General features: G+C 35.8%; 1 protein-coding gene across 16 annotated transcripts in view; it reads left to right on the top strand.

The window, feature by feature from the left end:
* Window positions 1–26,220, top strand: part of ERC2 (ELKS/RAB6-interacting/CAST family member 2) — a 495,639-nt gene that overhangs the window by 208,030 nt on the left and 261,389 nt on the right. For 13 of the 16 annotated variants that reach the window (XR_009963210.1, XR_009963207.1, XR_009963204.1 and 10 more), the window contains 2 exons: window positions 3,803–3,814; window positions 16,343–16,478. Coding sequence is in view for 3 of the 16 variants with exons in the window: in XM_062610712.1 (XP_062466696.1) it covers window positions 3,803–3,814; window positions 16,343–16,478 (148 nt within the window). In the remaining 13 variants the exon portion in view is untranslated. The remainder of the gene's footprint in view (window positions 1–3,802; window positions 3,815–16,342; window positions 16,479–26,220) is intronic. The other 3 variants (XR_009963211.1, XR_009963209.1, XR_009963203.1) reach the window with 1 other exon arrangement.

The following is a 26,220-nucleotide window of genomic DNA, read 5'->3' as shown; positions in this document are numbered from 1 at the left end:
TTTATTTTTTATCGCTTTTCCTTATTTTCTAAAAATATTGTCCTAAAGATTAAATCTGTGTGTAACTGTGCCACTTGTTCGTGTCCCTAGAGAGGGAACTTTGATGTTGAATTTCCCCTTTCTAGGGTGTCAGGTGGAGTGTAAATTGATGTAAGATTTTATGAAGTGATACTACGTTTTCTGCTTATAATGAGTACTTGCTTGGTTCATTATTGAAGAGAAGAGGTGGAGCCAAAGTTCAGTTTACCTGCTGTCTGGGAATAAAGCGTTGTGAAAAATACTGCAACTTCAACAGAAGCATATTGGAAAATGTTCTTTCCTTCTTGTTCCCCTGTTTTGTAATTCATGTAATGTACTTTAGGTTGCTATTTTATCTCCTTACTTTTTCTCCTTTTTTTTTTTCTTGCTCAGAAACAGCATATCATCAACATTTTACCCTTAACTTCAGATGTAAGGGCATCTCCAGGGTTTTGTAGGAAAACAAATGCTCTTCTGAAATCTACTTCTTGGTTAATAGCTTGCTGGGGTCCATGTTCACTGCTATGCCAACATCTTTACATAGCAAGATAGCAACAAAATAAATTCTCAAAATTTATAAAAATAGATTTCTGAGACAGTTGTAATCTAGAGTATTGTGGACAGTGGTATTTTCACAATATTTATTACATTCACATGTAAATTCAGCATAATACGGTTTGAAAAGTAAAAATTGTAATAAACTCACAAGAATTAAGTATTAAAACAAAACAATGAACAATGATGTTTTACTATTGGTCAGAAAGTCTTGACACTGAGGTGTCAAATACTCAAGGGTAGAAATACCTTCTTCAAGATATGGGCAATTAAATTTATCAGATGAACATGATTAACAAACCTTAAGGTTTTGTATGAATGGCAGTTCTTTGGCTTTTAATGTAATTTTCTTACCTTAGAAACTATCACACTTCTGGATTGCATCACTGAAGTTTCATGAGTTGTACTATTCCTCGTATGTAAAAAAATGTTGGTCTGTTTCTTAAATTACACCATATGCATTAATTATATTTTATAACTTCTTATTGCTACATAGGAGAGCCAATTCCTCCTCATGTACTAAAGCTGTTTTATAACTTCTATTGCATCTTTCAGGATTTATCTTTTCATGGTGGAAACAGGTTAACATTAAATGCAATGTATCCCAGTGTAACGTACTTCCGGTAAACTTGGCTTGATGTTTTTCTTTGGTTTCCCTGATGAAGGAAATGTGGTTTTTTTTTTTTTGGTGTGTGCTTCATTTGTTGGTTTTGGGTTTGTTTTGTTTTGTTTTGTTTTGTTTTTTGATAATTTACATGAAGAATCTGGGTAAGAGAGCGATCAGCTTAAATTTTGATATGAAGCACCTAGCCAAAGGGAGGTAACTGCATTTGAAATGGAATGGAAGGAGTATATTGTTTAATGCTGTCATTAATGGTGTTAGACTGAAAAGTATGTTTATGAAATATCCTGGGAGTTTGAGTCATGAAATTAAGTGAAATACAACAGGACAAAATATGTTTGTGAAGTTAGGACCAGTAAGACTGCCTGTTGTAAACTAAGGATAATCCTTGATACAGTTTAGGAAGCGAAAGATTGGGTGACTTTGCTTATAGAATCATAGAATATTTAGGGTTGGAAAGGCCCTTAAGATCATCAAGTTCCAACCTCCCTGCCATGGGCAGGGACACCTCACACTAAACCATGCCACCCAAGGCTTTGTCCAACCTGGCCTTGAACGCCACCAAGGATGGAGCATTCACAACCTCCCTGGGCAACCCATTCCAGTGCCTCACCACCTTTACAGTAAAGAACTTCCTCCTTATATCCAATCTAAACTTCCCCTGTTTAAGTTTTAACCCGTTACCCCTTGTCCTGTCACTACAGTTCCTAATGAAGAGTCCCTCCCCAGCATCCCTATAGGCCCCCTTCAGATCCTGGAAGGCTGCTCTGACGTCTCCACGCAGCCTTCTCTTCTCCAGGCTGAACAGCCCCAACTTTCTCAGCCTGTCTTCATACGAGAAGTGCTCCAGTCCCCTGATCATCCTCGTGGCCCTTCTCTGGACTTCTTCCAACAGTTCCATGTCCTTTTTATGTTGAGGACACCAGAACTGTACACAATACTCCAGGTGAGTGAGGTCTCATGAGAGCAGAGTAGGGGGGCAGGAGAGCAGAGTAGAGGGGCAGTGTCATTATGAGCCATCTAAATAATGAAGCAGACATCTAAATAATGAGGTGTAAATCCTGATACGTCAGAATAAATGTCTGCAGTAAGGATAGGAAGGTATTAATGTCATCAAGCACTAGCAAGACTCCATGTGGAACACTGCTGTGTACTTTTCATCAATCATATTTGAGAATTAAAGCCGGAAACAGGTGCAGAGAGGGCTGGTAGGATAATTAAAGGAATGGAGTGCTCATGTCACAGGAGGAGTCGAAACAGCAGTGGTTTGTTTCTCTGGCGAAACAAAGGCTTGGTGGGGATGCTTGTTCTCTATAAATACGCGATGGGGTAAGCACTGCAGTGAAAGAAGAGTGATTTCAGTAAGAGTGTTGGCACATAATATAATGGTTATAAATCATCCATTAATAAATTTAGACTCAAAAGAGAAAGTAAGTGATGAGAACACTGCAAAATCTTGAATCTGTTTTTCTCCACTGGTATGTTAGATGGTCAGTCATTGCTTGATTGAGAGTAGCTTCTCAGAAAATCTTACAACAATGGCAAAGTTCATTTAAAAATTCTATAGTAGCTAGGAGATAAAACCAGTTTGTTTTTAAATGAGAAGTTTGAGTTTTTTGATATCCACTTCTCATATGCAGTGGTAAGTTTTGGGTAGTAATACTACAGATGTGCATTTAAGATCTTAAAATGTTGGGATTACAATTAATCCATTCTGAACTGATCTGGATTTGAATTCTGAACAAAGTAAGTCCACACAGCACTGACAGTTCATTGCATAAGTGAAAAAACCTCAGCATATGGAATAATTGCATTCAAAAAATTATTTTTGTGGCTTCTAAAACACGTCCATCGGCACCAATGACAGCTTTAAGGATTTTTCTAGCTGGGTGTCAGGCAAAGAATTTTTTTTCTGTCATAATTGAATGGGCATTTAGGTATCTTTAAACAGCTTACCAAGTATCGGAGTATTTTCAGTGACGAAGTATGAGCCTTATTCTTCATACTGAAGAAAAAAATTGCTGTCGGGGTTAGAAAGGACTGTATTTCCTGGGGACTTGGGGTGAGAAAATCTCTGTCTTTGATTATTAGGTACAGTGCTTTGTGAACTTCAAAATGGTATCTTTGAACAAGCTGCCAAACTGTTCAGCTGTTTTGGCTTTCATGGGAAGACTTGATGAATGTGGGTCACCAAACCTCTGTTGGTCCAAAAAACAAATTCGTGGTATAGGAAGAGGCATCTATGCATCAGCAAGCACTACCAATATCCACCTAATTTATTTCTTCTGTTTGGTGTGTAGATGCATTTGGATGGTTGTAAGTATAGATGACTGCACGGCTCACAAATGACAAGCTGCCATTTTATTGTACAATTTCTGTTTAATTCAGTGTACAACAAGGGTTTACTGCTACAGAAATTTTATTTTACTTCTCGCTTTCCCTTCCCTTCCTTTTTCTTTCCCTTTTTTTTTCTTTTAATAAAATCTGCTGATATAACATCTGCTTGTTATATTTAGAAGAACTAATGTGTTCCTCCCTTTATTCTCTTTTGCTGTCTCCTCCTTATGTTTTTCTCCAAACTGCTGCTTTCATCCCTACTCCAACCAGCTTAACTTCCAGGTCAGTATTTTCTGCTCTCCTACTTAATTGCTCCTTCCTCAATGAAGGTTTTCATTGATGCTTTGTTTATTTGGCCATTTTGATTCCATAGGGATATCTTCTTTTTTTTTTGTTGTTGTTCTGTTTTTATTCTGCTTGTCCCTGTTGTGAAGTTTTTGGTCATTCCATTTCTAGATCAAAAACTTTACAGTAAATGAATGCTTTTGTCAAAAGTCTGTAAGAAAAAAATGTTTATTAACAACATATTCGATTTATATGTTGTTTTGTGTGAAGATTTTTTTCTTCTTTCAGTTTTACTTTATCTTTGTTTAGGCAGTTCAATAATTCAAATAACTTTTTGGTAGACAACCAAACCCAGTAGGTAATGGATTGAACAATAACAACAGAATGCAGAGAGATTTATACCTAAGATCAGAGAGTTCTTAATACATTACCATCACCCTTTTTATTGTTACTGCAAACATAATAGGATGAGTTGGAGTGGTTCAGCTTCTGGTTTGTAAACTTCTAGCTGTTTGTGCTGGCCAGATTCTGGACCAGCACAGAACTGCAAGGGAGGTGTACGTATGTGTGTTTTATATGCTGTGCGTGTGTATAGCATGATCTAGTCAGACTCATGGTTTTCTTTCTTTGAGGTTTTGGATTAGTTAAGCTAGCATTTGTGCTTGTGAAGTGGTTTTGAGTAATCTTATCTTATAAAGTATTATTACATAAAAATAAAGTCTTATTACTTGTCTTGTGGTGCTTGTTCAAAGTAAAAATTGATCTAGTCAACTTTTTTTGTTTCTTGTTAGGCCTTGATGTTAATTTTTCTTTCTCATGTCTGCGAATGGCTGAAAAGTTTAAAGTTAGTGAAGTCTTAAACTATCTGCTTGTTATTTTAGAAATGAGTAAGTTTATATGGTTTGGGCTGCAGGTTCGTCTGCTTCTTCCTTATCCCATTCACTTCAGAATGTGGCTTATTTTTTGTTTTTTATTTCCCCCTGTGACAGGTATTTAAGACAGTTCTCACCCTTTATTTTTCAGTTTCTGAAATGAATGATGGAAACGTTGAGAAAGTTTTGTTTTGTGTACTGAAGGAGCTTTGCTTTAGGCAGGGAAAGACCTTGCTTTCAGTTATTGTCAAAGTAGAAAGTGTTTACTACTTCATAGTTCAATTGGACTGGAGTATAAAGGAGGGTATATGCTGCAAAGACTTTTTAGGTGGATTTCAGCTACCAAAGTTTTGTATTTGCAGATACGGTTCCAGGTATCAGATTGTCATGCAGCACGTTTGTCTAGAATTATTTCAAATGTCCGGTCTGCCTTTATAATATGTTCAGATCTGACGTTTTCAGGATTTTTATGTCAATGTATACTTCTTGCACAACATTGTTCTCTATTCATATAGAAGCAGAGGTTGCTAGTTTAGAAAAGTTCTTGAGCACAGTTCCCATTTCATGGTTCAGGCATGCCGGAAAAGTTTCTCATGTGGATGCTTTTGAACTGTATGGCAAAAGGTGGCATGATGAAAAGATTGGCATGACGGGTTTTTTTCCTGATGTGCTTTAATGCACACCACAGTTGAAAGTTACTTTCCAGCTGGAAAATTTTGTTTCTGAAATTTGAAGCTTACTGATTGGAGTAATGAAGCAGATAAGCACTTCCTTTTTATTGTCTATTTACTGCGAGCACATTTGCTTGTGCTGGAATTGTTAATTATTACACCTTGCTTATAAAAATACGGTTTATTTCTTCCAGAAATTAATGAAATGTATTTACTGTGAAGTTGGTTGTGATGAAATTACTGTCTAAATGTGACCACTGTGGCATTTCTATCAGAACATACTCATCACTGATTGAAAATCTCTCTAGCCAGAGGGAGCTTAAGGAAGGGTATTATGCTATGCAGTTGTCATTATGGTTGATTTCACTGGAATTCAGTGATTGGTATGCAGAAACATTTGTTCAGCAGTTGGAGGTGCAATTTCTGTTATGATTTATTGACCTAAAAAAGCAGCTGACCTTGTTGAAGCAAACTGTCCTCATAACCCTGCCAACTTTCATCCCTAGAGTCCTAGATAACTTGTAGTGGATGATTAGAGTTTATTGTGAGATTTCAGTGAAGTGTTAAGTGTTTTGCAGCTTGAATCATCATTTAAGAAACATAATTTAAGAAACAGATCTATTATTTTATTTAATTTCTGCTAATCTATATGGTCTTAGCTGTCGTTTTATTAATCTGTTTTTATATGGGGTTAGAATGATTGGGGAAATGCTGCATCTGTTTTATAAACACACATCTCTTGATACTGATGGCAAAGAAGCCAAAGAAGAAAATCAAATACATTAGCATAAACCTGCCCCCCCCCGCATGCACATCTACCTATAAAATAATAATGTTCTGAGCAAAAGAATCAGTCAGTAGCATGGATTTTGTTTGGTTTTGGTTTGTTCTGTTTTTCATTTAGGTTATAGCAGGTTATGTACTCCCTAAACCTTTCTGCCTGCAGATAAAGAGGAGATGGATATTTTTTCCATGTATAATATACTGGCCAGTGCTAGAAATTTTCCCACCAGCCTCTGATGCTGGCCTTCCTGATTGTTTCTGTGGGAGGCTAAAGCTCAATGAGATGTGTAAGGTGAGGTTTAACGGAGTTTTAAATTTAACTTAGGAGCCTTCCACAGTTTTGTCAAATGTCAGTTTGATGGTTCCAAGGGCAGTGATATGTTGTTCAAAGATAATTTCCCTGGAGAAATTGAGATAGTGTACTAATGAAAACTGAGAGAATCTGTGATATACATTACTCTTCTGAGAGACTGGTTATTCTGAGTGAGAAGCATAGTTGTCATGTTGGATAACAGGCAGATTGTTGTCATGTCTTTCTCTTTTAATCTGTTTGCTACACATACAGAATCAACCTTTTAACATTGTGAACATTTTGAAGTTTAAATACTTTGAAAAAGATGAAGATTTGAGAAAAGATTATTTAGGTTTATCTGATTACATGTGTGGTTTTGAATTTGTATACATTGGAATTTCATTTCATTTAAGAAATAAAAAGTTTATTTCCTTGGAATTCTACTTTCTTAGAAAAAATAATAACTTGTAAAATAAGCATAAATGATAGCGATAAACAATAAAAAGATACAAACAGGTCCCTACGACAGGATAATGCATTGTTGCTTATTTTTATCTCACTCGCTCCTGGACCTGCCTGTCCAGTTTTATACTTTGCCTTTTTGGTTTTCTTAAAAGCAAACAAGCATTAAAATAATCTCGGAGACAACCAGAAGCGGATTATTTCAATAAGGAAGGATATTTTTAAATTTCTCAGTGATGTCCTTTTTTGGTTTTGATTTGGAGTGTAAAATACTCTGGTGAAAGAAATGGACATGAAGCATAAATTGAATACGAGTTAAAAAGAGCTCTACCTCTCTGTGAAATAATCCACTTTGGATTGGGTTGGACCTGAGACCAAAATTCTGCATTGGGGAAGACAGAACATTAGGACCATTACTCTCTCTGTGTCGTGGTTACTGATTTAAAGACAACAATATTTGCTATGCTTCTCCAGAACTGCTGCTTGTACTAGTTTTCCTCAGGGGGAAGAGCAGCAGAATGTATTTCTTTACCCCTTAAATGTGTGAATGAAGTATCTGCACAGCTCTCATCTGGGGAGCTTGGTGGCTGCCTGGGTGCAATGCTGTCAGCATTCCCTGTGTACAGTGAATGGGTGTGTGAATGAAGAAGCATTGTGAGATAGCACAGCTTACCCTCAAAAAGCTGTGACTGAAAAGAGACAGGGGAACTAAATTTAGGAATTGGGCTGTTGGTGGAACCACTTCTTCCACTCACATTGTTTGCTTCCACAATGCAGGAGCAACATGTCTAGACAATGTGATCGTGACTGAGTTGAAAAGCTGTGATCTGAATTTATAATGAAGAGAAGTTAGTATTGTTGAAACAAGAAATCATACAAAGTGTATCTGATTTGTTTAGAGATCTGAAGAGGTTACTGCAAAAGCATGGAAAGTTTGATTTATATATTGAATGATAATGACTGGATCTATCCTGAGAAGTGCTAGATTGAAACAGGAGTTGCAGATGAAAGATTCAATTCAGAAGGAAATTGCAATGAAACATGGATCCTGATTGCTGTCAGGCTTAGCTGGACGTGCTGTGGAGCAGCTAGATGCAGAGAATAACTGGACAGAGTCAGTGGTGGGTTTTTTTGTTCTGTGTGTGGTTTTTTGGTATGGTGTCCGGCTTATCTGGACAACTGGAAAGGACCTGATGAAGCAGCAGCAGGGCTACAACTTGTTGATTGCAAAGGAGCTATTTCCAGTCCCTGGTTACAGTTATTGCTAATGGTATCAATTAATAAAATAGCTGAGCAAGCAATTTCCATATTAAATCAGCTCACATATCCCTCTCATCTAGTGTCCTGTCACCAGCAGTGTCTCTTTTTTGATTTAATTTTTTAAAGAACATCAGAAGAAAATACGGAACAGTCCTGGGTGTACGAGAGATGTGTGACAGATGCGTCTTCTGGTATGAATTTCACACATGTTCCTATAAAGTGTCATCCAGTAAGAATGTGCTGAGGAAGACAGTGCAATGCGCTGCATTGGAGTTTCAGTGGTTGCAGTGCAGATACGTGTTGAAACAAAGTGATATGAACCATAGTTTGGAACAGGATCTTAGTAAGTCTTTTTCATTCATGCATTATCCTCGTATGAATATTTCTAGCATGTCTCCAGGGCTTTGGAGGGAACTGTGTCAGACTAAACACTTCTTAAGCAGATTTTGGAAAACTTCCCAGATTGTGTGTTAGGTAAACACTTCCTCCCACGTTTTTGTCTTTGAGGTGAGAAATGTTCCAGTGACTTCTGTGACACTCGCTTTATTTCTGCCAAGCAGAGTTGTTTGCTCTCTTAAGGCAACAGTATCTTTTTGTGGTGCATTTGAAGGCAAGACAGTTGTCACACTAAGACACTGTCATAATCTGAATATTAAGAAATCTTAAACTAGGCTTCAGACGTTTGGAATAATGCGATTTAAAGGAAGGGGAAAAGAAGAAGAAAAAAGAAGAAGAAGAAATTTGTGTATTTTTGGTGTTTTGGTTTATGTATTTATTTTTAACCCAGCAACAGAACTGCCTTTTGGTTTGGTTTGATTAATTTTTTTTTTCTTTTTTTTAGACTTGCAGATCTCTGTGGGCTTTGAGTGCAAGTGAAATAGCTATGAATCCGTTGGTAGCAGGAGATGGGAATGTAATGAAAATGTGGGATATATTAAAATTCATTTATCTTAACTGGTGGCTTGGCATTACAGAAGTTGTGCATTCAACTGCACAATTAGCTGTGTAGGATGAAATTCCTTGGAGATTTTAAAAATGCTGTTTGTTTTGAAAGATCTTTCTGTCTTTTGTATGTAGTGTTCATTTTGATTTCCATCCTTTTATCAACATAGGGAGACACAGAGAGTGTTTCTCAGTTCTCCTTGTGAGTAGGTGGAGTATGAATTGTGACATGGAATTTTCTGTGGTTTTAGCTTCACGTGAATGGCAGAGAGAAAACCAAACATTCTTCATCAGAAAGATGACTATAATTACTTTTTGTGATAATATTCTCTGAGACGTGTAGTAAAATAGTGGCCTTTATTACCAAAAGATGAAGTAAATTTGGCCAAGGTTAACCAGAAAGTATTATCTTCTTCAAAATTCTCTTGTCCTAAGGGCAACAAAATTTTACTCAGTTGTCATTAAGGTTATTTCATAAGTGAAGTTCTTAATGTGCCCTGTTAGCCTTCCTTGCAGCAGGGGCAGTCCAAACACAGGGTGGCAATGTTTTCTTGTCTCCCCAGGAGGCATCCACTCAAAATTTCCTTCTCATCCCATGTTCTAATACACATGCTAAGGAAGCTGAGCTACTTCCATTTATGTCCCTCAAGAACAGGTATTTTTTTTCTGTTGGAAGATCAGATAGCACCACTGTAAAAATGAAATTGTATGTCAGAATCAGCTGTAGGGTGGTAAGTTTTGTTGTTACACAGTTTAGGAGTTTAAACAATCATAAAGGCAATTAGTTCAGGCAGTTGAAGTCTTGATCTGGTAGGTTTTCTGCTTTGGAATAGTGAGGGCAAGAAGGGCTAAGGTGAGATAGGATGGACAAGTTTTTTTTCTGTAGGATGGTATATAGGTTAGTCAGACATGCAAAGAAGGGGGAGTCCTTTGAGATTTGGGGATGAAGTTGCCCTCCAAAATGTGGCCTTTATGATAAGACACATGGCAAAAAAAATTTTTTTCCCTTTTGTGCCTATCTGTACAACAATCAAGGAATGTTTTGTTTTTCCTTAGGAAAGGAGAAAACACTTTACTCATATGTGGCAATGTAGGGGTCTGTATTAATCTGTGAGATTTTTATGTTGGTCTGTCTAGTTTTCCTATTGAAAGCAGAGACTCCCAAAATCAAAAGAAGCAGAAGAAATGTTGTTTTCTAAAATGGTGTAATAGCTTTGAAATAGAGAGTGGAACTGATTTACACCAATGTTATATTTCAGTTCCGCATGTATCAGTATGACCCATGTCCTCTTTAAGGAAGACAGGTATCTGGCCCCTAGTATTCTCAGGGCATTGTATGGTGTTATCAAATGGAATAGAAGCAGTGCAGAGAAAGTGTTATAAGTTTTGACACCATCTTTAGCAGTTACAGATATTTATAGCAGCTTCATTATCAGACTGTTAGAAGAACCAGAGACAAACCCCAAATGAAATAATTACTCTGGAGGGGGTGTAGCACATTAGAAGTGGTGAATTGCTTGATTATTGCTTTGGGACTTTGTTAGGCTCCATTCCACGTATGTCCCTTGTTTTATGGGTGGAGTATGTTGTATCAGTGGTGAATATGTGCTTAGCGTGGGTTGTGGATCAGTTTTGATAGGGCCTCAGCTGAGGCAGTTCACACTGATGCATTCAGCCCTGCAACATACACGTTTTTCTGGTTTTGCTTTTTGGTACTGCAGTTGTGACACACTTTACTTCAGTGAGGAATACTTCTCTTCTCTGCAGCTTTGGACATACTAATTCTTTTCTCACTCTTAGCAAATGCACTAGCAATAAATAGTTACATTCTATGTTGCTGTGTGACATGGCATGTTTACTAGTCAGTAGATCTCTCAGAGAAAAATCATTGCATACAATAGTGAGATGGCTTGCAATTTTGCAGTCAGTAGATATCATTTACAGGGAAAAAGGCAAAATTCTTAGGAAATAAAATATTGATATTATTTTATATGTTAAGGAATTTTAATCTGTTTTCTTCCTGTGGTTATGATCATTACTCTGTGCCATTTTGTATCAGGGCATAAAGCTAGATGAGTGATTTGGGCCAGAACATACAAATCTATGAGTCTGGCTAGCTTTTGAGCATCATCTACGCCATTAAAAAAGTCAGGCCCAGTATAATTTTTGCCATCAAGGGAGGAAGAGTAAAAGTCTTTTTGAAGCTGAGCTCTGTTGGACATGCTGGCTATGTCAAAGTAAATAATTTCTTAATGGTTGGGATGATTGCTTTTGGTTTTGCATTTAAGGTATTCTTTAACTTCTTATCATTATGACAGTTGTATTAGGTAATAAAAAGAAAATAAGAAAGACTAAGAATAAGATAAAATCTCAAATTTGAAATAACGTCTTGGATACAAAACTCTTTAGATTATAGAATCTGGATTTTTAAAAAAAACAACCAACTAAAGCAAAAAAAAACCCAGAAAAACAATGAAAAAAGTTAAATGGCTAGAATTTAACTTATTAAGTAAATTTAGCAGTCGAACAGGAAGGATTTCTTTTAGAAAAATGATGGTTATTTGAGGTATGTTTTCATTATATCAAAATTTCAGTGTGTCGTAACTATATCTTTTCATATCACGGTAATACCTATTTTCCTCAGACAAATCCACCTTAGGGTTGTCAGTGAATAAACTCTGTGTCCTTGCATATTTGTGTCAGGAATGTATCTGTCGGTAACCTTCTTAATATGTCTTGTGATGTTTACAGAGTCTAACCTGTCTTTGTTTTTCAGGTTTATGGATTTTAGTAGCAAATACATTTGTATTCCAGGGAAATGCCAGAAATGATACTTAACATTGCTCATATCTTAATGGAAATTCTATTTTATAGATTCCAGTGGAGTTGGATCTGAATTTTAAAGTTATCATTATGCTTTTGTTTTAGTCTTGACACAATAAATCAAATGGGAACCTATGTGTACTGTCATTTTTAAGACAGTTGGGAATGTTTCCACTGAGTCTTACTGAAGTAATGTAGTTTAGAATGGACGTTCACATGGATAGGATTTACAGGGATCAGGTCTTCTGCATGATTAGCTACTGAGATACAGAGTGCCTAGTAAAATGTTATAGCATGAATCATTTGTAAAGGTGTGGACTATTTATAAAGGAGAATGAGATTACCTGTTAAAAATAACTGTTTTCAAGTAATGGTGATATTCTCCCCAGTGATTGCCTGGAGCAATAGTTGAAGATGTTTAATTATTTAAAATATGGGACTGGATTAAATTTTAAAATCTATTTTTGAGACTTCCCAATTTTATAGAAGTTTCTTGTTTTGACTAAATTGTTGTAATTTTTTTTTTTTCCTTAAAAACATTTTTTTGGTAAGCTCTTTTTTTTTTTTTTTTTTAATAATTTATTTATTGAGGAATGCAGGTTCCCAGCACACTGGAGAATTTTTTGATAGACTTTTAGGCAGCAGGTCCCATTGTGGTGCTGTTTAAAATGATGAAAATTATTGCAGATATGTTCCTTTAGGAAACGTTACAGATTTTGGTCTTGGGAGTATTTTGCATGTCTGCATTTTTTGGATGCTTTGACGGGAAAAAAAAGTCTTTATGAAATAGGGTAAAGGCTACACTAAGCATGTAACACTTATTTTTGGCTGACATTACCAGCTTTTTGGCCAAGGTACCCAGGTGGCTAATTAAACCTGGGAATTTAATGAAATAGTGTGATTTTTCTATAGCTATCAGAGATGAAAGTGTTGGAGTTCAGACAACGGTTACACACTACTGTAAAATCTGAAAGATACATATATGCAGAAACTAAATGATAATATTTATTCTAGAAAGTTGGACTGAAGGAATCAAAGGGAGTTAGAACTATGAGATCAATTTGTATGCTGTTCCAGATGAACAAGAAAAAGCCACAAATGAAGTAAAGCTAGTCATTACAATTAGAAATATTAATAACAGCAAGTACTAAGTGCTGCTACTGTTTTGATATTTGTCTTTTTGTTAATCAAGGAGCTGGGTATCAGTATCCAGGATACTGCTGTCTGTTTCTTTCAAAAACGTTTCAACTAAAAAAAATAAATAAAATAGAACAAAAAATAGGGTCTCTAGGTTCTTTGATTCAGACTTCATAAAAGACAAAGCTGTAAGGCTCTATAAGAATTTTTTGTCTTTTTCCCTTCATCTGCCCTGTTTGGATCTGTGATATTCTTATATACCTCAAGATTTAGCAGTTATAGTTTGATGCTTCTTCAGCAGTATTAGAAAGTAGAGCTTCTACAGTTTACTGATTCCTATGTTGGCTGTCTAAGCCATTTTACTGGAAAAGTTGTTGGATGCTGAGGGAAACAGATGTAGGCATTGCTCAGAACATTGTTTCTTTAAGGTCACTGTAAAAGAATATATAGCAAGCTTCAAAATGAGCTGTAACAATGTGGAAAATCAGCTGCGGATTTCATCTGAGTGCTTTGGGGCAGTTAGACTATCAAGCAAAGCATACTTCTGCATATGTTTTAGTACCTGAATATGATTAGTGTGTGATGGTAAGATCAGTTCTACTGCCCAGACCCCCCGCAGCATACATTTCACATTTTGAAGGTGTACATCTTTAACAGTAATATTTTATTTTATTCTGTCTAATGAACTTTGTGGTCTTACAGCTTTAAGTTGAAAAAGTGTAGCAGAACACAGTAAACTAATTCCTCATGATAAAGAGTAGTGTAGACTCAACTATGTGCACCAGCATAGCTAATAAACTCTGTGGATATTTTGTACCCTATATGGTAATATGATATTTTGTGACAATTCTGTACTGTTCTCAAGTATTATTCTATTTCTTGTGCATAATTTTTAGTTAGTCTGATCTTCTATTTTATTCAGAAGCATTTCAGAAGCAGAGCCATGTGAAAAAATACCAGAGCAAACGTACTAGAAAAAATACACTGGATTATGGACTATGTTGATGTATAATTGGTATATTTGCTGTTTAAAAAAAAAGAGTGGGGAACGTAGTCTTGTATTTATTTCTCTCAAGAGCTCCTCCTGTACCTTTAATGCAGGCCTAAAAAAAGCCCTGCTAAGGATTTTTAACTGTAGCATTTTCTTTTCATTTCCATAGGCATGTAGTCAGTTGTGGAAGAGGGAGAGGCTAGGATACAGCTTTCTTTTATTTCCTTCTCGTCAAGATTTTGCATATCACAGGCACCAGATGTTTTCCTTTGCAGCTTTACCATGCCCTACTTTTCAGTGTGGCATTAGACAGAAACTGAAATGGGAAGTTGTGAGAGGGAAGGGTGATGAAAGAAGCAGTTAGCGTTGGCATAAAATTGAACTTCTTACAGAGATTAAATATAAATTAATCTATCATTTACTCAGCATTAGGTTGGAAACCATTTTATATTTTAACAGCACAATGTCATATTACACCACCAAAATTTCTGCCAAATACCACATTTCTATATGATGTTTTGAAAGTAATTTTTTCTGATACTCATTTTGGTTATATGCTGATTAGGTCAATGTTTATAATTGTTACATGGACCCATGTCACATGGAAGAGAACTGATTTTCACCTGGAGTTGCACAGAGCATCTAATATGTATTTGAATACTTGATTGAGAAAGACAAAGGGCATCACTCTAAAAGTCTTGAAGATACTTAACCATTCTTAAAACTCTGTGATAAAGTACTCGTGATCTGTGCTATACTCCCAGGTCTATTGAGGTAGGTCTCATGTAGGCAGGTTTCCTCTGACCATTGTGTAATGTGCTATTTATACTTTAATTTGGGGATTTGACAAGTAATTCATACTTGTCTTTAAAAAATATTGTTTATGAGCTTGATGTAGACTCTTTAAAAAAGCAGAGATTTTCATTTGAATTAGTTCTAGGCAAGTTGTAGTTACTGTTTTACTGATAATAGATTAGCTTTTCTGTTCCATACCGTACTTATAAACTTTTAATGAAGTGTCATCTAAGAATTTTCAATTTCATGGTAACAATTATTGACTATAGCTTAATTTTTATTTTTCAGTATAAATAAGTAGTGAAAAAACCCCCAGTGACAGGACAAAGAAACCAGCCATGGAAGTAAATATAACATGTCGTAGTTTCTTTCGCAGAATAAAATCAGTGCAGGAGAAGTATTCTGCAATTTTTGTTTGTTTTTTTTTTTCCACTGAAAATTGTAATGTGGAAGGAACAGAGACATTTTCAGTGATCCTTTTGGGAATTAAATAATATTCTCTTCATTTGCCAGAATAGGATTAGTGAGTAAAGCTCATTAGGAATTTGCACGTGACTTTATTTTTATGTAGATAAAAGGCAGCAAATTCCTCAAAGTCAGAGAAAGTCAGGAAAATAATATTTAAGAATCCAAGCAGGTAGAAAGCAAGGATGTTTTTTCAGTTCCTGCCAGGCAAAATTATTTTGCCTTCTTTCTTAAAAGGATGCATGCTAAGTATCAGAATCAGGAAAGCTTCTGGTAACTTAATGAATAACGTCCACAGTAAAAGATAATTAAACATTGAAACAATTAAAAATTTAATTTTTTTTTTTTTTTTTTTACTGGAGTACAGCCTTAACAGAAGTAAATGTGGAAGTTGCTCAGAAATCTATTTGTTGATAACATTTTTTAGAAAGAAAGAAGTCTCATTATTAAAAAAACTAGAAATGTAATGGTTTTGTTATGTGCAAAGCTATCTGTAAAGGCATCATTTATTCTTCATGGCGTATTTATGACCTGACCTTCTACTCCATCTCATTTTATTCCTCAGAAAAGATGTATTTATAGTCTGGGTTTTCAAAACCAGAATTTCACAACATCCATTAGTCATTACCTTCACCTTCTGCTTCCTTTGAAATTAATGCTGCTTAGAGCACCCAGTAAAATTGTCCCGAACTCACCGAGTGTGTAAGGATTGTTGGATAATCTCTTTCTGTGACAACAAAAAATTTTCTTCATAGTGCTTAAAACATGTATGAGTATTTCTGAGCAAAGGTAAAAAAGAAAAAATCCTGAAGGCCTGAATAACTGCTTTATTATTGTATAATCTGCTGGTATTATAGCTTTCTTCATATGCTGTCTTGAAAACAAGGTGAAGTTATATTGTTTACATCTGATAGTAGGAATACTTGTATCTGTTGAAGAATCAGTCTTGTGTTATAGTCACAAGTTAATTTGTAGAGAGAAATAAGTGATTGTAGTCATTAACACTAATGCATGTGTGTATGCAATTCTTAGACATATGAAGGACCAGAACAAGAAGGTTGCCAATCTGAAGCACAATCAGCAAATGGAAAAAAAGAAGAATGCACAGTTGTTGGAAGAAGTTCGTAGGCGAGAGGACAATATGACTGACAATGCTCAACATTTACAAGTGAGTTTATTTTTCAGTTGGGTTTTAAAACCGTCAGAGTTCACTTCTGTTTCACTGTGTGTCTTCTAGAATGTGTAATGAATCTCTTCCCACAAAGAGCTGATGGCTCTCTCCTTTCCTGCTGGGGGATTCTCTGCTGACTTCAGTTGCATCTGTGAAATTTTTGCTACTTAATGGTGAGGTGAAAAAACAATAGGATTTGAAGCCCTCTCATAAGGATTGTGTTTTGCTTATTTAGAAGCAAGTAAGTCATTATGGCTTCTTTTGAGAAGAGTCAGAAAACAGAAGGATAATTATCCTTTCGGGATTCTATTTCTATGCTTTTCACAGCATTATATCTACAAGCCATAGTGAGGTAATGTAATACGGTTAAGGATTTCAGCATGTCTGAGTATCACATAATAGTGTGCTGTGATTTTGTTTTATTTATTTTTTTCTTATTGGTCAGAGATTGACATCTAGGTGATTATCTCTATAAAATAGAAACCAGTTTTTCAAGCGCATTCAATTGTATAACGAATTCCACCATATTTTCCAGTGTGGAGACTGAATGCAACAACATTTGAGAACCATAAGCCCCTTCCTGTTCTGTGTTTCTTCTAGATGTAGCTCTCAAATTTAAATTCCACTGCCTGGAAGTGAAATTCTATATCAGCAGGGATACCATCATCTGGTTGCATACTCAGATCATTTAAGGAGTGTGATTTGATCTTAAGGCTCTCTATGTGCATGTGTAGTGGGTTCAAAGGGTGAGCATAGATTGCCTAACAGGGTAATTAATGGTAAATTTAGAATCCTTACCAAAGATCACTTTTATCTTATGTACTTAGATGTAGCATAGAGGAGTACTCGGGACAGCTATAGCTGTCTCATTTGGCAGATCTCTTACAATCATTACTGCGCAGCTCCAACGTCAGCACTTTATTTACAGTTGGAAAAAGAAAAAGATTTCCCTATATCTCTTTTTCTTTTCAAGATAGGCTTTGATACTTATTCCAGGAGAATTTTTACAGTTTGCAAGTTTTTAAATTCAGGCATTGAGATTTAAAAAATAATTAGCTGATCTGGTTAAATGATACACTGTGGTCTAGGGCATTGGTATTAAAGGCCACAAACCATGTTTGATGCTTGACTTCTCAATTATTCTCCAAGATCTGACCATGAAAAACCCATGAAGTACAGATTTCTGTAAACATCATCAATGCCTCCATAGCCAGTGTTCCTAGGCAAGTCTAATTTACAGTGTGAATTGGCTTTGATCTGGTTAATCTAATGGGTTTCTGGATAATTTCCCGTAGATGAAATTTGACCCTCACATGCTTCATATGCTACTGTATTTGTCATGTGTTCCTATATGCAAAATGGAGAGATCAGCCCAACACCTGTCTTCAGGCCTTTGGTGGTGAAACAGTATTTCAGAATCAAATTCAGGAAATGATACATTATTTATGCATCTGTATAGTGTTATGTATACTTTATCACCCTGGTCTTTACATACTGATTGCATCACCATGCATTCCACTGCACTAGATATAGTCATGAAACCGTACGAAGTATTTGGTCTGATAATATGACATATCAAAATGAAATTCAGTGTTGAGCAGCTACTTACAATTAATGTGCCTCAGTAAAGTAAATGAATTTGATTTCCAAAATAATGCTGAAAAGATAAAGCTCTATCAGAGTGGTGTGATCGCTAGAGAACAGAAGTCATTCCTAGCGTCTTTGATGTAACTGCTATACTAGAAGCTTTCAAGTTATGTGATGAAACTGGGTCTACCAAATGGAAGCAGCATGGCTGAACAGCCTGGATTTAGAAAGAGAAAACCTTGTCTGGTGCATAGCTCTTCTGTGCTTTTCATTTGCTATAAAGCATTTACATACTAAGAACAGTTTATGAAAACCAGTTGGGTAAAAAATGTTACTTCTCTGTTATTATTCCTGAAAATATTAATATTTAAATATTGTGTACTTCAAAATGCTACTGTCAGTAATGTGTATATGTATGTGTTGGTGCTGTGGCCCATCCTATGCTTGCTGAGCTGCTGGGAAAGTGAAAGAGAGGATCCCAGCTGATTCTGCCTATTAGTAGGTGCTTTGCATTCCCTAGCTCTTCCTTCAGTAGCTACATGAACAAGAGGAGGAAATGGGTACTGGTTGTCTGTGTGGCTGGCATGCTGGTACAGCTAATCCTGATGTCTCTGGAATAGTCAAAATAGGGAATCTGCTGCTCTCTTCAGTTTCCTGCCATAATTAGTTGTTGTATTTCCTATGTCTAAAATGTTTCCTTATTTCTTTGGCTTATTTGTTCCCATGCCATTTGGAGCATTTCTTACTATTGAACATTGTGTTCATGCAGGGCTGGGTGTGTTTCTGTCATTGCAGTTTGCTTTTTTAGTGACTTGGACTGGCTGTCACTGCATGGATCACAGAGGAAGCAAATCCACCTAAATGAAAATGGCTTATTTGACAGTGATGACAATGTATGATAGTTTCTTTCATAAGATTAAGGAAGATGGGGTAGTGGTAGCATTTGTTTTTATGTTTTTTTTTTTAAAGTTCTTTTGATATTAAGGAATTGTTATTCTCTGTGGAAGTTCCTTAGGGTTTGCTTTTGAAAATTAGTCACAAAATTAATTCTTCCAGTAAAATCTCATGATACTACATCTAATGGAAACATGTCCCTGCCTCACATGTTGGGAGCTTGAGGTTTCCCTATCATTGCAAGATGCTGGGAGCTTTTATTTGTTCTCCAAAAATGCCACAGTGAATCTTGTATATAAATAGGTTGACATTGAGTAGTGGAGGTAACATGACTCTGATGTGCATTTATTCTGTTGATAGGGGAGTATTTTGATTCAGTTTTTTACTGGTATGTTTTGTTTGTTTTATATGTGTAGAGTAGTTACAAATACTGTGTGAGAGCATCAGGTCTTGTTCATATATGACTGAGAAGTAGGTGGTTGACTGGTAAAAAGCCAACCAAACTCTAAAGCTCCAGTCAATTAACCTTGGTATACAAAGGGAAATTTTTCCCGAGAGTTGTTTAAAATACCCCTCGCTCTCCCTGGAGTTTCTTCCCAGAAAATGCAAGTTTTTCCTTTTAGAAATTTTGATCAAGAGCACCGTGGATGCAGTTGTAATTTTGATTGGTTTCTATGGCTTCCTCTTTCAGGGTGCTTTTGATTTGAGGCTTTTGTACATGGTCACATAAAACTGTTTCATGTATTTGGCATAAGAAAGTTGTTTACTGCTGTAATATTTAGCCACAAATGCCTGGCTGCAGGAACAGAACACACCTGTAGGTGTGAGTATGCAAGCCTGAGTATGCAGCTACATTTGTGAGTGTTCTAGATTTGAATTTATTTAGGCATGTGTTCAAGAGGATACATATAATGCAGTATGTAACAGGCAAATTTATTTTCTTTCCTACCAACCCAAGAGTACAATACCTTCCTCAAGAAGCAAAACAGAAACTGAAGTTCTTCTCATGATGTGAATATACACAGAATTCAAATTGGGATGTAAGAGTTGACTAGATGAATAATCTGACAGAGTAGAATATTTGTTCAGTCTTGATATTAAATTTCTGTTTATAAATAATATATAGAGTTATTAAAATGTTGTGACTGTAGTGATCTAAGGATTTAAGTGAGGCAGGATTTGTGGGGAGACATGATACGAGACACATGATCTACTTTGGAAACAAGTTTCTGAGAGTACGTATGCATTTGCTAATTAAAAATAAAATTAATTAGTATTTCAATAAATATTGAATTCAGAATTTAGTAAACCATAGGGATCTGACCAACTTTTCTTGTTACTGTTTATAATACCTTCTACTATGTTTAGTAGAAGCATCCAATATGTATAGGCAACTGTAACACATAGTGCTTATGTCCATGGTGTACTTGTTACATTTGTGAATGATGTATTGAGCTGTTAGGGTAAAGTATATCCTAAAATTCTCTGGCCTGATGTAATGATTATATTTGTTGGCTAGCTGTGATAAGCTCAGCTGAGAATTCACGAGCAATTATACTAGTCAAATTACATTCACTCCAGCCAAGTCTCAAGTGCTGGAAAAGATGTAGTAAGAAAACTAGTATAATTGTCCATGGGCCATTCAGGGCAAGCTGAAGCAACCAGTTGAAGTGCCATCCATTTTGTGCAGTTCAAGCAGGGACTGAAGCTCTTCCCGTTGAGCTGTCCATTTGTTTTCTGTTAGGTTTGAAGAACTTAAGAAATCTGTAGGTTCTTTGAAGCTTCAGTAGTATGAAATAGTTCCTAGGGCTTGTAGCATTGTGTATATTTGTGACACTTTTCACTATCTTTTCAGATAAAAGCCTCTCAAAATTGGCTCACATCCTACCGTCAGTGCTTGCAGGTCAAGTTTGGGTCTCTGACGGCCCCATCTCACAGCACTCCAGGGCTGCTGCTGTGATGGAGAGTGCCCTGGGATGCCTAGGGAGGGAATTCACTTTTGTCTCCCTGAACTATCAGCTGTAATTGTGAGTGATGCTTCAGGTGTGGTTTTGGGGGGTTATTTGGATCTCTGTAAAATTGGAAACATCAGGGAGCCAGACTTCAGATTAATTCTTGGGACTGAAGAATAGTTGTGAGGTTTTCTGCTTTTTTCCTTCCACAAATCAAGGGCAGACCTGTGCAAATCTTGCCAGACATGATGGTCATATATTACATAAGGCATCACAGCAGGAGAGCTGGCCCTTGAACACTTTATCATGAAAGTTTTTGAGAATGGTGTCTCTAACATGACTTCATTTTTTTCTTCCTTTTTTCAGCTGTCTTAAAAAGATAAGCCTTTTTGAGAAATGCTGAGCTAAGAGTTAGACAGGTTATAAAGTTGTACATCATTCCTCAAATCTCTTTGCAGGATATTGAAATGATACGAGGTGTTTATTTCCCGAGATGCATTTTACTTGGTTCTTGTATGGAACGTGTTTGTTCCAGTAACACTGTTACCTCAACAGAGCTGAGAAGGAAAACATTTGCGTAACATTGAAAACTTGGGTGGGTTTGGTTTTGATCCTGATTTTCAAACCTGCTGTAATCACAACAAAGTCCTTTCTTTTCTCTAGAGTAAAAAAAGCACAAACATGTATGTAATAATATTCCCATATGTCTCATCACATAGCCTCAAAGCAAATCAAATGTACACTTTTGTCTGATTATAGCTTTCATAAATGTAAATTAGGGATTTAATAGGTGAATCAAACTTTATGGAATCACATCTGTACTAAGTCCAGAAACACTTCTCTGTAGAAACTTTATGCAAACTGTCCAGTGCATGCATGTCACAAGTGACACTCAGGAATGAGCCTTAAACCAAAATGTTTAGTACCCTAATCTGCTCTGACCTACACAACTTCCAGGTGTTTCCACCTTTTCCTCTGTTTTATCTGCTGGAAAAGTTTTTGACTCTCCTAATGTTTTAAGTGCTTGGGTTGTTTGTCCCAGTTCTCTTCTAGGTGGCTTGGGTTTTCTTTGGGTAGAAATCCAGATGCTGAAAAGAGATATTTCACTAAAACAGTTTTTGAGGGAGACAGTGTGTAGTTCTCATTGATTTCAAATATTATATATAGGCAGCTTGATCAGTGCTCTAAGCCTGTGAAACAAATTGTGTACAACACATACATTTTCCAGGTGTAAGTATGTCTCTTTTTAAACAGAGTCCAACATGTTAGTCTTGGCTTGTCACTGGACATACATGAGGCAAGGCAAGAATTCTAGCTTTTCACTTGTTTTGTACTGGCTGGAAATTTCCTCTTAGGTAATGAATGAAACATGATCAGGAGAAAGTCCTATGAAAGGAGATAGAAAAACTGGGTAGTTAATATTATTGCTGTCTGATTCTTGCCATGTGAATATCTGTAATGCCTTACTCCCTAAAAATAGCTCTTCAGAGATTTCACAGGTAGTCATCCTGAATCCTGAAAATTCATTTGTTTCTTTATTTTTCACTCTGTGCTTCAGCATATAATTTTAATCTCCATAATAGTTCCAGAAATACAAAACACACTGAAGACATTACACATTGCCATATGTTATTTCAGTGTCTCTTAAAATAAAATAGAAGCATTGCCTAAACAAGGGGTATACCTGAAATGAATTAACTATGATTTTTCTATTAATGCAGTGTATTTTCTACTGCATTGTCTCAAAAACTTTGAAACTATAATATTAATAAAAAGGGGAAGCTAGGGAATGAGCTGAAGTCTTGCAAATAAAAGTGAACAGAGCAGTGTAATCAGTTCAGATACAGAGGAAACAATGGTGCCTGTTATGCAGACAGGCATTAGTGTATGTAGCTGACATAAGGCAGGAGAGAATTCATTGCATAAACACACAGCTTTGTATTTATTAGTGCTGAAATGCATATGCAGTGAGAAAACACAACCTTTTAAGAAGTTAAAATCATGAGTTATTGTATTAAAAATGAATTTTATTTTAAGCATGCATCCAAAGGTGAACCTATACCTGTCTATATAGGAAGGCTTTAATGCTGAGTGTTTAGGAGATTTTTTATGTTTCTGTCTTTAGAAGGCTGGTCATTTTGCAGGGAAAGATGGAGATAAGATTGGACTTTGCCTTTTACACCATTCCCTTCTGATTTCTACAATGTGTGGTGGAACAAACACTGTGGTCTAGCTCTGATAAGGAGAATTGCTCCTTTCTCATTCAGCTGTGGGCAAAGAGTAAGGGGAAGTAGGTGACCACTCTTGATTTTCCTTTCTTAATATTATGAGCAATGAACATACACAGATGCAGCATCATGGAGATAAACTTTTGGAAATGTGTTCAGAGGCAAGAGAAAGGATAAGATATGCCCTGCAGTGCATCTTAACCTCTTGTTAAGTTTCTGCTATTGGGTGCAAGTATTTTGAAACAAAAGTTGAGCTTTTTGCAAGTCTGTGTAACAGTCAGCTGCAAGAAGTCTTTCACTCTTCGTGTAAGTTAAGAAAGAATCACAGGGATTCGGAAGTAGCTCAGTGACAAATTCAGAAGATGGTATAAGCTACACCTACAATGAAGTTCTCTTTTTAAGGCTCCCATGGACATGTTTGTGGAGAATACAGAAGATAAACTTATCTTTATTATGGTTGTAGTGTAAACTTGTTTTACCAGAAGTTTTGTAGTTAAAGCAGAAGCTTAATGATGCACCTGACATTTAAGATTGAGGACTGTAATTGTCTTGTGCTGTAGATACCCTATTTATGATTGTAGCCCATGCAAAGATATTTTCAACAACCTTATTTCCAGTGTTTCCTACAAAATGGTAATTTTTATGACTAGGTACATTTGTTAAAGCTGTTGCAAATACTTTATAATAAGTGCATTGATTCCAAGTGCAAGTGAGCAACTTTTAAATTCTCTTTGCTAAGTTCTCCATTTATAGTGTATTACATTAATGAACCAACATACAAAGAAATGGAAAAGTCAATATTTTATGCTACTTTTCTGTAATACATCTACAGAATGCTCTTCAGTTTGTTCTTGTTCAAACATGTTTTTGTATGCTTCTGTTTTTCAACTGTAGGTTCCTTTGGGACTTGTAAAGTTCCGTCTTTGAGTGCTTCAACGGAAGTTTGGTCAGTTTGTAAGATAATTAGTATTCATGTACATATCAAATAGGTTTACCCTTATAAAGCAAGAGTTATGTACCAGCAAATGGAGAAAACCTAGCACAATAGATTAAGATTGTGTGAGCATTAGTGATATGTTCATAGGTACTTTATTTTTTCTCTGCTTCTCTAATTATAGCTGGATTTTGCCAAGGTAGAGTGTAACTAGTAACTCCAACCTCAAAAATGTCCAGCCTTCAACAAAATGTATAGCTTATTATAAATTTCCCACAGCTCAGGGAACATTTTTTTCTCTTGTGATTCTCTAAGAAAAAGGCAGGAACAGCATTTACTTAAAGCTGTCATTTTCATGTGGCTGAACATAGATTTTCAATAGACATTTTTAAAAAGTAGGACTTAACAAAACTGTCTTTTCTGTGATGCATTGATAACCAATAAAACAAAATAAATCCTTGGGTGAAGACTCAGGCAGTGGGTAATAGAAAAAAAATAAGTGGTGACAGTATCGTGCATTGTTTTAATAAATTATTACCAGATTAGAAGTTCATGCAAAAATCAGACTAAGAAATTTAATCAGGCATGGGACTGTTGAAGACACAGCTAGTGTATGTATCTTCAGATTTCTCACATAATATAAATATAAATTCAGATTGTAAACATGGATGGACATTTAGGAATTTTCCTTCCTTGGCCTGTGGAAGTTCCATAAGTTGTGGATAAATTCCATATGTGTTGCTGAAACGTGTGTTGAACTTCAGCCAGTAGTTTAAGATTATGTTGAAGAAAATGTTTTTAAAAGGTTTCAGATGAAGAAAAGTATCTGAGAGTCTACAGAGGGCAGGAAGGTTGATTGGTAGGTCTGAGGATCAATACCAGAAGTGGTTTTTTTCCTTTGGGGATTTGACATTTGTTTTCATTGTGCAGTGTAATCCCCAGAAGCCAAAACTACTTTTGTTATAAAATGTCCCTATAGATAATCTGTGAAAATCTCACTTGGGGGTCAGTTTCTACTAGACTCAGTCTCTTAAATCTTTTTTTCTTTGTCATTGTTAGTATGTTGACAAGAAGGGACTCAGTGTTCTGTGCTGTGTTGGTCTAACCATCGATCGTATAAAAAAAGCTTAGCCAGTAGAAAATTATCGGTACAACTGTTGTATGTAGTTGTCATGTCCTTTCTTTTGTCTAGAGAATTGTTACATGAGTATGTATAACCTAACATGAATTTTATTATTAGAACTATCCAAATTTATTACTTTTGATTTTTAACCAAGTAAGCAGTATTATAGAACATTATATATGACTGACAATTTAACCTTTGTACTATTATAAGTACTTCTAGAGCATCCCATATCAGAAAATCTGAATACTGAATTTCTCATCTTTCTCAGTTTCTACGGTGAAGTCAAATACGTAATGTTTTCCTGTGCTAAGTGATGATAATTCGCTGACCTCAGTTACACAAGAGTAAGATCTGGACTTTTTGATTGCAAACAAACTTAAATTTGAATGTTCTATTATAATTATTTAGAAATTAGTGAACTGCCTCATTGACAAGTATTTTATGTTTAGAATAAATCAGTTATTTCTGTTAAATGCCTTTGTTAGTCAAAAAGGGCATATATGTCAAGGCACTGGAAGGAATAAAAAGATTCTTTTGGAAAAAAACAAAACTGCAACAATAGGAAACAGGAAAAATTTAGTGTGATACACCTTTTATTTTTTCCCTCTCTCTCAATATTTATGTAATAACTCAAACATGTGGGACTCCTGTAGTCTCCAGGGGGCAATCACATTCAACACGCATCAAAAGAAATAGTTCAGTTAAACAAACTCTCCCTACCCAGCAATAATTACCACAGGTTTACACTGAGATATAGTTGCAAAAGGTTAGGCAGTAGGGCATCTGCAAATCAAGTCATATGTCAACTCTACATCAATAACCTCATTATAATAGATGTTAGTATTTCAGCGCATGACTGTCCAATATAGCATTCCACATATAGTTCATTTTTAACTTTTACATTGACTTATAGCTCGTCTAATATTTTACTAACTTACGTATTTAAACACTTTATATTACATAAATTATAATCAATGACAAAAACAATGATTTAGATTGAAATTCTGCAAAGTGAAAT

This window comes from Pezoporus occidentalis, unplaced genomic scaffold (genome assembly GCF_034315485.1).
Source record: "Pezoporus occidentalis ecotype Australia unplaced genomic scaffold, CSIRO_AGI_Poc_V1 ctg149, whole genome shotgun sequence".
Classification (NCBI taxonomy): Eukaryota; Metazoa; Chordata; class Aves; order Psittaciformes; family Psittacidae; genus Pezoporus; species Pezoporus occidentalis.
This window is presented reverse-complemented; position numbering and strand designations above follow the sequence as displayed.